General features: G+C 44.0%; 1 protein-coding gene across 1 annotated transcript in view; it reads left to right on the top strand.

Moving 5' to 3' along the window:
• Positions 1-12254, top strand: part of ARFGEF2 (ADP ribosylation factor guanine nucleotide exchange factor 2) — a 98005-nt gene that overhangs the window by 15600 nt on the left and 70151 nt on the right. Inside the window, exons 4-6 of the mRNA XM_055301154.1 lie at positions 4837-4983; positions 5913-6092; positions 6532-6766. Coding sequence (XP_055157129.1) covers positions 4837-4983; positions 5913-6092; positions 6532-6766 — 562 coding nt within the window. The remainder of the gene's footprint in view (positions 1-4836; positions 4984-5912; positions 6093-6531; positions 6767-12254) is intronic.

Genomic DNA, 12254 nt, shown 5'->3' with positions numbered 1-12254 from the left:
AAAGTTTTATTGGAACACAGCTGTCTTAATGTCTTAATCTAGCCATGCGATAATAACAGAATACCACAGACTGGGTGACTTAAGCAGGAGATACTTATTTCCCTCAGGTCTGCAGGCTAGGGAGTGCAAGATCAAGATGCCAGCCAATTTAGTTCTGGGTAAGAGCCCTCTTCTCTTCCTGGTTTGTAAATGGCCGAGTACTTAGCTGTGTCCTCACATGGCAGAGAGAGCGCACTAGATCTTCAGTCTCTTCTAGGGCACTGATCCCATCGTGAGGACCCCAGCTTCATCATCTTATCTAAACCTAATCACCTCCCAAAGGCCTTGCCTCCTAAGACCATCTCGTTGGGAGGTAGGGCTTCAACATAGGAACAGGGGGACACCAACATTTTGTCCATAACAACAGCTGTGCTCATTGTTTATTATCTTTGGCTGCTTTCCCACTACTACTGCTGAGTTGAGTTGTTGAAACAGAGACCATAGGACTTGCAAGCCTAAAAATTGGGTTCTTTGCAGAAAAAGGTTGCTGACCACCACTCTTAACTATTACTCTGTGTTTCTGGCTTTTTGATTAAAAATACGCTGTTTATATTTTATGTTGTATATTTTCCTGGAAATAGTCTGTTTCTGGAACTCTGGAATGGAAACACTGACATCCTGCTCTACTTCAGGCCACTGTCCTGACTTGAGCTGTAAATATAAAAGTATATTGAGCCTATGACATCAGTTAGCTCTTTTTTTTCTTTTTTTTTTTTTTCAAGAATGGATGTTCTCTGTGATTTAGTAGGTACACACGAATTTCTTTGGTTAATATACAAAATGCAAGATGTGTTGTCCTTTTTAGGACATTAGAAAGTAACCCAGCACTCCCTGGAATGCTGAATAAAAAATTTCATTTCCTCTTGGGAGGTTGTCCTTGTAAAGCTTGTTTGACTGGCTTTTCCCAGTGTGGGAGAACTGACTTCTGTCTTAGAAATGGAAGGCCAATGTCTAGGGGCAAAGGTTGGTTTGGGCAGAATTGAAGCCAGCTGCAGACACTTCCACACTCTGCCCTGGGCATTTAAGGGCATCCTTCTTTGAGCATGGAGAGGTGATGGGGTGGTAAGGGTGCTTCTTTGTTGGTTTGTCCTGAACACAGTTAGAGTTCCCTCTTCCCACTGGGAGAAACCTAGAAAGTTTTCTTGCTGCTCACTTCTACCAAAAGATAAAGATTCTCTTTATTCTTTCACTTCAGCACCTGGTCTAATGCACACCCCCCACTCCCCACTATCCACTCCCGCCGCCGGGGGAGAGGCATTAAGTTCATTCTTAACTTACTGCATAATCTCCAAGGTCTCCAAGATTCCCTTTCCCTGGGCCCATGTCAGTAACCAAATTTTTTTGAGACTATCCTAATATATTCATGTTTCTTCAGTGGTGAGATTATATACATATACTACTGCTATTACATATATTATAAAACATACAAAAATAGAACTTTTAAAAAGATGAGATAAAAAAAAGGTAGGAATAGAGTTGCAATATTTTCTATGTCCCAGTGAGGACTATAGGAAACCACTAGTCTCAGCTGTCCACAAGCATTGTCTTTCAGTTCTTATTTCTAGAAAACTTTAGATTTTTTAAAGCACATTTTATTTATTATCATTATTTTAATTTATTCATGAGAGTCACAGAGAGAGAAAGAGAGAGAGAGAGAGAGAGAGAGGCAGAGACACAGGCAGAGGGAGAAGCAGGCTCCATGCAGGGAGCCTGATGTGGGACTTGATCCTGGGACTCCAGGATCATGCCCTGGGCCAAAGGCAGGCGCTAAACTGCTGAACCACCTAGGGATCCCCATTAAGCACATTTTAAAATCCATTTGTAATTATAAAAGCTATACATGACTACATTCTCTATTAAAAATTTTTTTAGAACTTTACAGATAAAGCTGAAGTCCCTTGGACCACTACCCCCAGACCCAGTTGCCTGTGTAGGTAGTATACTCTTTTCCTTTCTTGTTCATTTTTTCTTGCCTATGGGTGGCAGATTTTTATTTTATGAATTTGACAAATTTCCCTAATTTATTTGCATCCTTTTTAAAAAAAAAAAGAATTTTAAAGTTTTTGTTATTGAACTGTAGTTGACATACATTATGTTGTAAGTTTCAGGTGTTCTGCAGCTTGCTTTTTGCATTCAATGTTTTTAAGATCTAGTTACATGGCTACGTACATCCTTTTGACTGATGAATGATATATTATGCCATCATTTTATTTATCCCTTCCCCTATAGAGAGACACTGACAAATAGGGTAACAGTGAACACCCTGTGCGGGTAGCCTCCTTGGACACAAGGGTCAGTGGACCAGCTGCCTACAGGCCTCCTTCCTCTGCCCTCTTCTCATATTATTGCATCAACAAGGAATAAAGCAGGAGTTTCTACCCTCCATCTGTGTCACCCTCCCTGAGTTCAAGCCACTAGCATCTCCCTTCTGAACAATGCAGTAGTCTCCTCAGTGGTCCCCTGCTTCTACTCCTGTTGCCCTCCAGCCTGTTCTCCACACAGGCACTGGAGGGATCCTTTAGAAATGTATCACATCATGTTAATCCTTTTCTTAGACCTGCCAGTAACTTTCCACTCCACTCACTGTGCAAAACACTTTGTTCTCTTGAGTGAGCTTGCCAAGCATACTCATGCTGTTGGACCTCTGTTTCCAGGCTTTTTCCTATGCATTTACAAAAATACTTAAACACACACACACAGTCATACAGTTTTTATTTTCCAAAATGAGATAATGCTGTGCATTATCACTGCAACTTGCTCATTTTAAGATGTCTCCAAATCAGGGCCCTGGAGACCCCAGCCAGGACTTTTGGCTTTGGAAGATATAAACCCCATGAGAAGAATCAGTAAGGAAGGCTAAGAAGGCAGAGCTAGAAATACCCAAGGACATGGGAATTCTGTCTTCTTACCCCATATCACTGCACAGGCAAGGAAGTAAAGTTATGCTTAAAACCCTGTTAAGCTAGAAGGGGAAGGTGACCTCACAGGAGTCTATAGAGGAAAGAGAATACTTCCAATCCTTTTCGTATTTGAATTAAACATCTTAGTAATTCACCTCCATCCTTACTTTGCAGCATCATTGTTGAGTTCTACAGGGCCTACTTTTCCACATTCACATTTTAGTTCATAACTATCCCACTTATAATCTGGTGCTCCAGATGGAGTTACGCATCCATTAGGAGTAAGGCATAAGCAGTGTCAAAAACCAGAGTTCCCTTAGCCAGCACTGCCCACTTCTGAAGCCTGCATGTCTAGCAGCAGGGAGGGGGTTAAGGTAAAGGGCATCGTGAGCTGTTTTTCAGGAACACATTTCAGCACCACCCCCACCCTCTGCACCCTCCCCACTCCTGCTGCCCCCCCTTGCCCCTGTCTGGTGACCTCTGGGGTTGGACTTGATTGGCAGAGGGTGTGCAGGACTCTCCTGTTCATTCAGTCACACGATCTGACAGTATCATGTTCTACTCTCAGCCATTCTCTCTTAACCTGTTTTTTCCTGCTTACTGGATGGAAGTGTTTCCACAGCTACTGTTGGGGAAGGCTATTGAGGAACAAGAGTCAGGCCTCTGCAGAGTAGCAGGTCTTCCTAGCACAGTACTGGTGGCACCATAGATAACCTCAGGTCCTTGTGTCACTTTGTGAAGAGGTAGGGATATGACAAATTAGGAACCAAAAAGGGTAAAGAACAGCATTTTAAAGAGTCTTTAAGTCAGTGGAAGCAGAGAATGCCTTAGAATTCACATATCCTAGAGGGGTTATGTGAGATGAGTGATTCATTTATCTGCTTAGCCATCAGAATAACCTAGGTTACTTGGAGAAAAACACTGATTACCAGGCTCTATCCCAGAAATTCTGATTCAGTAGGTCTGCAATGAGGTCTGGGAATCTGTATTTGTAATGGGCTCCCTCAGGTGATTCAGAATCTCAGCCAGGCTTGGAAATCCTCCTGCCCCTGACCTTTGACTTCCTTTCCACCTTTCAGATTCCCCACGGTGAAATCCAGGTCCTAAGTGAGGTGGCACCAGTCTCTGAAAGGCAGCCCATGTCCAAGCCAGTGTGTAGCCCAACCAAGAGGGCGTGGCCCAAGCAGTGCCTCACCTCTTCACCAGCCAGGTTGATACACATTTGGTAACATAGGTGCAGAACTGAGTTCCCCCTCCAGCAGAATAAATTACCAGTTTCTTATGTGTCTTTCCTTGTATCTTTCCTTTTAAAAAGAATTTATGTGTGTGTGTATATATTTATACGTATATATGCGTGTATACACACACACACACATATTTTTAACGGCTCACAATTTAATTCAGATGCATACAAATCACCCACTGAAAGTGTACAATTTAGTGATTTTTGGTACCTGACAGAGTTGTGCATCCATCTCCACAATCTAGTTGTAGACCATCTTTGTCACCTCAGAAAGAAACCCTGGGTCATCAGCAGTTATTCCCTGTTTCCCTCTAACCACCCCCCAGCTCTGGGCAACTGCTGACTACTTCCTGTCTCTATTATGTACAAGTTTTAGTCCCTCAATTTCTTACCCTAGCAGTTGTGTACTGGCCACTGTTCTACACCTTGCCCATTGCGTTGGACAGCCTTTCACCGTGCTGGAGCTCTTCTGCCGTGGGAGACAGGGTGAACGGTGCACCCAGAAGATAGCTGTGCCTATCATGCCCCAGGATAGCAGAAGGATCTGTGGGAACCGGATGTTAAGGCCAAACTTTACTGCCTGTCTTTTGCTGCCACAGGCAGCCTCAGTCCTAGCCAGGTAGAAACTTCTCATCTCTGACTTTCTGTCTTTAGAAACTCATCGCATATGGGCACATCACCGGCAATGCCCCTGACAGTGGAGCCCCAGGGAAGCGGCTCATCGACAGGATCGTTGAAACCATTTGCAACTGTTTTCAGGGCCCTCAGACCGATGAAGGAGTTCAGTTACAAATAATTAAGGTATTTCTGTTTGTTTGCCTGGTCTGGATTTTTAAATAAGAAAGCTAGTCTCCTTTGGGAATTTGGGTTTCTAATTTACCATGTGTTAGTTGTCTCAGGTGGTGCTGAACTGGAACAACAGAGTGTAAGTATCACTTAGATCTTTTGTTAAGTGTCAGAATTTATTAGCACAGACTGAGACAAGAAAAGTGGAACCAGGTGTGTTTTCAAAGTAAACAGTTTCCCTAATAACAATGTAAATTGCTTGTCAATTGAATCAGCTTGAAATCCTCCGGTCTTTCTCCCTGAAATTATGGATTCCCAGTCTGCCATTTCTCAGTGGGCCCTTGATAATCTTATATCAGTCTGCCCCTTGTCATCTTGTCCTGTCCCCTCCCACCTACCCCTAATTCCATTTCCCTGTTCCATTTCTGCTGCCAGAAGTGGTTTGGCATGTTGTAGTACCGTCTGCTTGTAGGGAGAATAGATCGGGATGGCTATAGTCAGCATTCCAGATCTGAAGTCCTCACTGTATTAGCTTTGTGCCAGATGGCTCCACGTTAGCCACTCCTGAAGCTCTCCTGAAAACCCTCCAGGGAACCGGGACACTGACCGCCTATCAAAACCTGTATATTTTGTGATTAATAAAGGTGAGATCAAGTTAGAGCAGTTTCCTTCCTGAGAGAACTGTCTGTATTTTTGGCTTTTAAAAAAGTATCCTGGTAGAAAGCCCTCTTCAACACAACTTAATTACAGCAAAAAAATCTGGATTTTATGGAGTTAATACCTTTAAACTTAGAGCAATAGGGAGTCTTGGTTTGCAGAGCCATCTTAAAATTTACAGATCCAAACCAAAACAAAGCCAAACCCTGTAGAAAAGTTTGGCTATGGGAGGATGGGAGGCAGGTGGACGTTTGTGAAGGTGTGAAGGTTGTGGATTTCTGTTCTAGGCTCTTCTGACAGCGGTGACATCCCCACACATTGAAATTCATGAGGGCACAATCCTGCAGACAGTTAGGACATGTTACAATATCTATTTGGCCAGCAAAAATCTCATCAATCAAACCACTGCCAAGGCCACCCTCACTCAGATGCTGAACGTCATTTTCACACGCATGGAAAACCAAGTGGTGAGTGGTGGCAGTCATCAGCTGCGGGGTGCACGACACAACTGATGTGTGAATGGTTTCATTTTAAAGTGTATCCCTTCTTCCTCTGAATTCTGTTTTTGTTCATGCTTTAAAAAGAGAGAAAATCTAGCTTGGGTTTTGGAATCAGCATTCAGAATTTGTTTTGAGTTTGCCAAAACAATTTATCTCCTATTTAAAGTGCTATTCTTCTGTTTAAAATGTTATCCTTCAGGCTGACATATTTTCTGGTCCTTCTTAAAATGCTGGGACCAATTTTTTTTTTTTTAAGATTTTATTATTTTTAAGTAATCTCTACACCCGGCATGGGGCTCGAACCCACAACCCTGACATCAAGAGTCACACACTCCACCGACTGAGCCAGCCAGGTGCACCAATACTGGGAACATTTAGATTGAATCCCTTTGTTGTTGCCTTTTAGTTGCAGGAGGCCAGAGAGTTGGAAAAACCAATCCAGTCAAAACCCCAGTCCCCTGTGATCCAAGCTGCAACAGTGTCCCCAAAGTTCAGTCATTTGAAGCAGAGCCAGGCCCAGAGCAAACCGACGACTCCCGAAAAGACAGATTTAACCAACGGTGAACATGCCAAGAGTGGTTCTGGAAAAGTGAGCTCAGAGAATGGAGACGCACCCAGAGAAAGAGACCTACCGCTGTCAGGTACACCCTGGGCAATGTTCCTTTCACGCCATGTGAGGGATCCATCTGTGTCTGAGGGGCAGTTCAGGGGGCCTGGTAACATCTGCAGGAAACCTCTGATAGCAGCTTGTCTATTTCTGGCCTTTCCGCCTCCCTTGTTGCTCTTCTCTTGAGGAACACAGCCAGCAAAGCATGATGTCTAATGTCCTGTGTCAGCTGTGTGGTTTTCTCTAAATAGTTCCTGGAATGCAGCAAGCTCCTACTTCTTGATGTCAGTTTCAGTGCAGTGGGCTCAGTTTGGGGTATTTATCTCCCAGTAGTTGTTTGGGTAGTCAGTCGCTCAATGTTTATCTGCCCTGAGGAGGACAAGGGGACCCCCTCTGTTGCGCATACACGGGATCTCTGCATCTTGCCTACAACCTGGCAGTTGGTGGCTACTCACAGACATCTGTGCAAGAAGGGGGGTGGGTGGGTGGACATGACAGTGGACAGACAATAGCTTTGTTTCCTTCTGTGACCTAGCACATTACATACTTTTGTTTGTATTTATTTTAAAGATTTTATTTATTCATGAGAGATACAGAAATAGACAGAGAGAGGGGCAGAGAGGCAGAGACACAGGTAGAGGGAGAAGCAGGCTCCATGCTGGGAACCTGACATGGGACTCGATCCCGGGTCTCCAGGATCATGCCCTGGACTGAAGGCAGCGCCAAACCACTGAGCCACCTGGGCTGCCCCAGTTTTGTTTGTTTTTAAATGAAAGAGATATCCCACACCTGACTATAGTCTTAAAACATTAGGCAAGAAATGGTGCATTGGTTATCATAAGATTATTTCAGAATGTTTGCATGTTTCCCTGGGCAATTTGTACAAATTAGTTCTCAAATTCATTTTTCCCCCCAGGACTATACCTTCCCAAGTGATTTTTGTGTAATAATTCTTTACTCTAGCTGCTTGATCTTCATGAAGTATCTGACTCATCTTTATACTTTATCTCGTCTCTTTTGTCCCATTATTGACAGCAGTTTCTGTTGGTAGTATGTTCTGTGAGAGGACACATGTGTGAGCAGCTTGTGTTCCTCTGTTATTTATCAGCATGCTTGGCAGACACAGGAGCAGACCAAGTGCTGTTGCTGGAAGGTTATTCTGTATCAGCTTACTCAAGGAAAGGACAAAAGAAAGAGTTGCCACCAAAAATGGCACGTGTCTCGGTGATCACAGAGTTGCTATCTTCAATGTCTCAAGGAAGTTCCCGTGTTTCAGGGAAGGTGCTCGTAAACTCCTGGCCCACCCTATAGATCTCTTGCCATCTTCACTTTCTTAAACTCTCAGGGCAAGGACCAGGTTTTTACTGTAACCCTTATCAGGCTATGGTCAGTCAATAAATATTAGTATTTAAACACATGGTACAGGGGGGAATCCCTGGGTGGCTCTGCGGTTTGGCGTCTGCCTTTGGCCCAGGGCATGATTCTGGAGTCCCGGTATCGAGTCCCACATCGGGCTCCCTGCATGGAGTCTGCTTCTCCCTCTGCCTCTCTCTCTCTGTCTCTCTGTCTCTCTTTCTCTGTCTCTCATTAATAAATAAATAAATAAATAAATAGCACATGGTACGTAGTAAGCATAGCTGTGCAGATAAAAATGCCTCTCTGGCTGTGTCAGAGTGTTTCTACTACAGCCCATTTTCTACATGGCAGCTAGAGTGAGCTTTTAAAAGCATGAATTAGATCACAGCTCCCCTGTGCTTAAACCCTTTTGGTAATGTCCCATCACATCCATTCAGAGTGAAGCCTGTGCCCACCTTGCCCCATGGCCTCGAAGCCCTGTGTGACCTGGCCCCTTGCCCACCTCTCTCCCCTTATCGACCACACAATATGTAAGCAGTGTTTATCTTGAGAGTGCCATGCTTGCTGCTGGTGCCTTTGCACTTCCTGTCCCTTCCCCCATTCCTCCCATTTATCTTCGGGTCTCTCAGTTCAATCTGATCACTTTCTCTGCAGCTCCCACACTTCTGCTGTATCAGCTCTTCTATTTTCTTCTTAGCGCTTATCACTACCTGAGATCACTGGAGAGTTAATGTTTCGTTATTCCCGGGCTGAAATCTAGACCATTCTCTTCACCACTACTTTCTCAACACTGGCATGGTGCCCAGCATTCATGGCAGTCACTCAATAAATACATTTTTTTTGAATGAACTGTGTGTGGGGGGAGCTTGACTTTTAAAAGATAGGTTTTGTTTTTTTAAAGATCATCTATTTATTTATTAATGAGAGACACACACACATGGGGGGGTGGTGCAGAGGGAGAAGCAGGCTCCATGCAGGGAGCCCGATGTGGGACTCAGCCCCGTGACTCCAGGATCACACACTGGGCCAAAGGCAGATGCTCAACCAGTGAGCCACCCAGGGATCCCTAAAAGATAGTTTTGCAAAAACATAGTAGCTTAAAATTCTGCTATAGAACAGTGATTTGCACTTAGTATATTGCTGTGGATTTTGTTGCCAATACTTGGTGCCCCCCTGCGAGGCTTCTCCCAAGAATGTGGGAATCAGATTGCCTGTAAGAATCAAATAGCAAAACCACAAATAGTGGGTTGGAACAGAAATATGCTGTTACCCTTAAAAAGAGTGAGTGGCTTCTGGTTCTCAAGATGTGGCTCTAAAGGAAAAATGGGTTTTTCAGAAGAAGGGGTTGATTAACCTCGGAAGCCAAGGAGAAAGGATAACCCGAGAGAGGAGCTGGTGGAGGTGCCCGCACAGGGACACAGTGCCCTGGGCTAGAATCCAGGTTGTCCAGGCCCACTGAGAGGCCAGGGCTCTAGTGCCTCTGTGGTGGAGATAACACACTCTGCCCTTCTCTGGGTCCATCCTTTAGTCATCACTGTCCTAGGGCCACCCCTAACGAACCAGTCACTGTGCCAGGCACTGTGCTTGCTAACTGGGCACTCAACATACATTTTCCTATCTATTTATTTTATTTATAATATTTATATATCTATTTAGAGAGAGTGCAAGAGCAGGAGGGGTGCAGGGAGAGGGAGAGAGAATCCCAAGCAGACTGTGCTGAGCATGGAGCCCCACCTGAGGCTTCATCCCTAGACCCCGAGCCGAAATCAAGAATCAGATGCTTAACCAACTGCTCCACCCAGGTGTCCCTCTGTTTTCCTGTTTAATTTACTGAGGGGGATGCCTGGGTGGCTCAGTGGTTGAGCATTTGCCTTTGGCTCAAGGCATGATCCCAGAGTCCTGGGATTGAGTCCCTCATTGGCCTCCCCATGGGGAGCTTCTCTCTCTGCCTGTCTCTGCCTCTTTCTGTGTCTTTCCTAAATAAATAGATAAAATATTTAAATAATAATAATTTACTGAGAACCCTCCCCATGGTCTTCTTGGGATCATTTGACTCCCAGTGAAATTTGTCTAGTTGGAGACAGTTCACCACCAGACTTGAACATCTCTTTCCCTTTACTAGTTTTTTATCAAGTTGATAAATAAACAGTTGATAAGTCTTATCAGCCTGTGCAAGACATGGATTAAATTGCTCTGTGTAAACTTACAAAATGAGAATTTTGAGCCTGAGACATTCTAGCTTATATGAATTTAGGGGCACAGCCAGCAGTCTTCCTTCAGGCACCCCACTTCATTTGTCCATTCACACTCCTCATTGCCCAGCTGCTGTTAATCAGTTAAAAAACAAAACGGGGGATCCCTGGGTGGCGCAGCGGTTTGGCGCCTGCCTTTGGCCCAGGACGCGATCCTGGAGACCCAGGATCGAATCCCACATCGGGCTCCCGGTGCATGGAGCCTGCTTCTCCCTCTGCCTATGTCTCTGCGTCTCTCTCTCTCTCTCTCTCTCTGTGACTATCATAAAAAAAAAAAAAAAAAAAAAAAAAAAAAAAAAAAACGGGATCCCTGAGTGGCTAAGTGGTTTAGCACCTGCCCCCAGCCCAGGGCATGATCCTGGGCCGGGGGGTGCGGGGGGGTGGCCGGGATCGAGTCCCACATCGGGCTCCCTACAGGGAGCCTGCTTCTCCCTCTGCCTGTGTCTCTGCCTCTCTCTCTCTATGTCTATCATGAATAAATAAATAAAATCTAAAAAAAGAAAAACAACAGCTTTATTGAGATACAGTTCATGTACCATAAATTCACCTTTTTAAAATGTACAATTCAATTATTTTTTTAGTACATTCAGAGTTGTGCAGTCGTCACCATAGTCAATTTTAGAACATTTTCATTACACCCAAAAGAAATCCTGTGCCCAGAAGCTGTCACTTCCCATTTTCTTTTTTTGTTAAGATGATTTTTAAGATTCTGACTTTCTGACTCCCAACATGCATGAGACATTAGTGTAGGTGATTTATATAGCTAATGTAGCTATTGTAGGTACACAAATACCTATTTGTTTAAAGATTTCTTAGCTTGTTTTTTCTTCTTGCATCACATTCTTTAAGGGGAAAAACAATGCAGTTCTTAAATATAAAATAGAACAAAGTTATCCTCCTTCAGCCAGTATGGAGATTCTGATCAGACAGCCTTGTTTCAGATCATGACTCTACCTTATAGTAATAGCTCTGTGACCTTGAGTGAAGTCTTTAACCTCTCTGAGCTTCACGGTCCTCTTCATTAAAATGGGGGCACAGCTAGTACCTATTCTACAGGTTTGTGAGAATTAAATGAGAGCAGTGTCTGGCACTTGAACCTGTGTGTTGGCTATTATTAGCTTTCAAATAAGTCTTTGTTTAAAGAAAAACAAGTTAAAGAGGGCACTTGGGTGGCTCAGGGGTTGAGCGTCTGCCTTTGGCTCAGGTCATGATCCCAGGGTCCTAGGATCGAGTTCTGCATAGGGCTCCCTGCAGAGAGCCTGCTTCTCCCTCTGCCTATGTCTCTGCCTCTCTCTCTGTGTCTCTCATGAATAAATAAATAAAATCTAAAAAAAAAAAAAAAAAAAAAAAAACTAAAGAAAAAGAGCAAATAGTTAAGGTGGTAATCAGATGCAAAGGTGGTAGGGACAGTGCCATAGAATAAAGGGCACCTGTTTTCCATGTTAGCAATCCCAGATCCTCTGCTTTAGGAATTGTAGTATTTTTTTGTGGACAAAATAAAAATTGTGGTAGACACTCTATAAAAATAGCAAAATGTACCTCTAGGCCCCTCTCCTTTCTGACCTATTTTTGACACAACATGCCTTGCCAGGCGGCTCCAGCTCAGGTTTATGACCTCTGTTAGCTATTTAATGGACATTTATTTTGTGACAGTAGATTGCCTAAGTGTTTCTTCCTCTTGAGGAACCATGTTGGTGTGTGGTTGGAATGTGACAGCAAACAACTTTCTTCCCTGATTTTTTTCCTTTAGTATTCTTGCATATTACCAAGTGCTTGGACATCAGACACAACCACTAGTCTCTGGGAAGCAGGCATGTCACATTTTATCGTCCCCATGTGTTCCCATTGGTCCCTGACAATTCCACATCTGCCTTCTCCCACTCTGCTTTTTCCCTAGCACTGTAGTGTACAGCA

This window comes from Nyctereutes procyonoides, unplaced genomic scaffold (genome assembly GCF_905146905.1).
Source record: "Nyctereutes procyonoides isolate TBG_1078 unplaced genomic scaffold, NYPRO_anot_genome, whole genome shotgun sequence".
Classification (NCBI taxonomy): Eukaryota; Metazoa; Chordata; class Mammalia; order Carnivora; family Canidae; genus Nyctereutes; species Nyctereutes procyonoides.
This window is presented reverse-complemented; position numbering and strand designations above follow the sequence as displayed.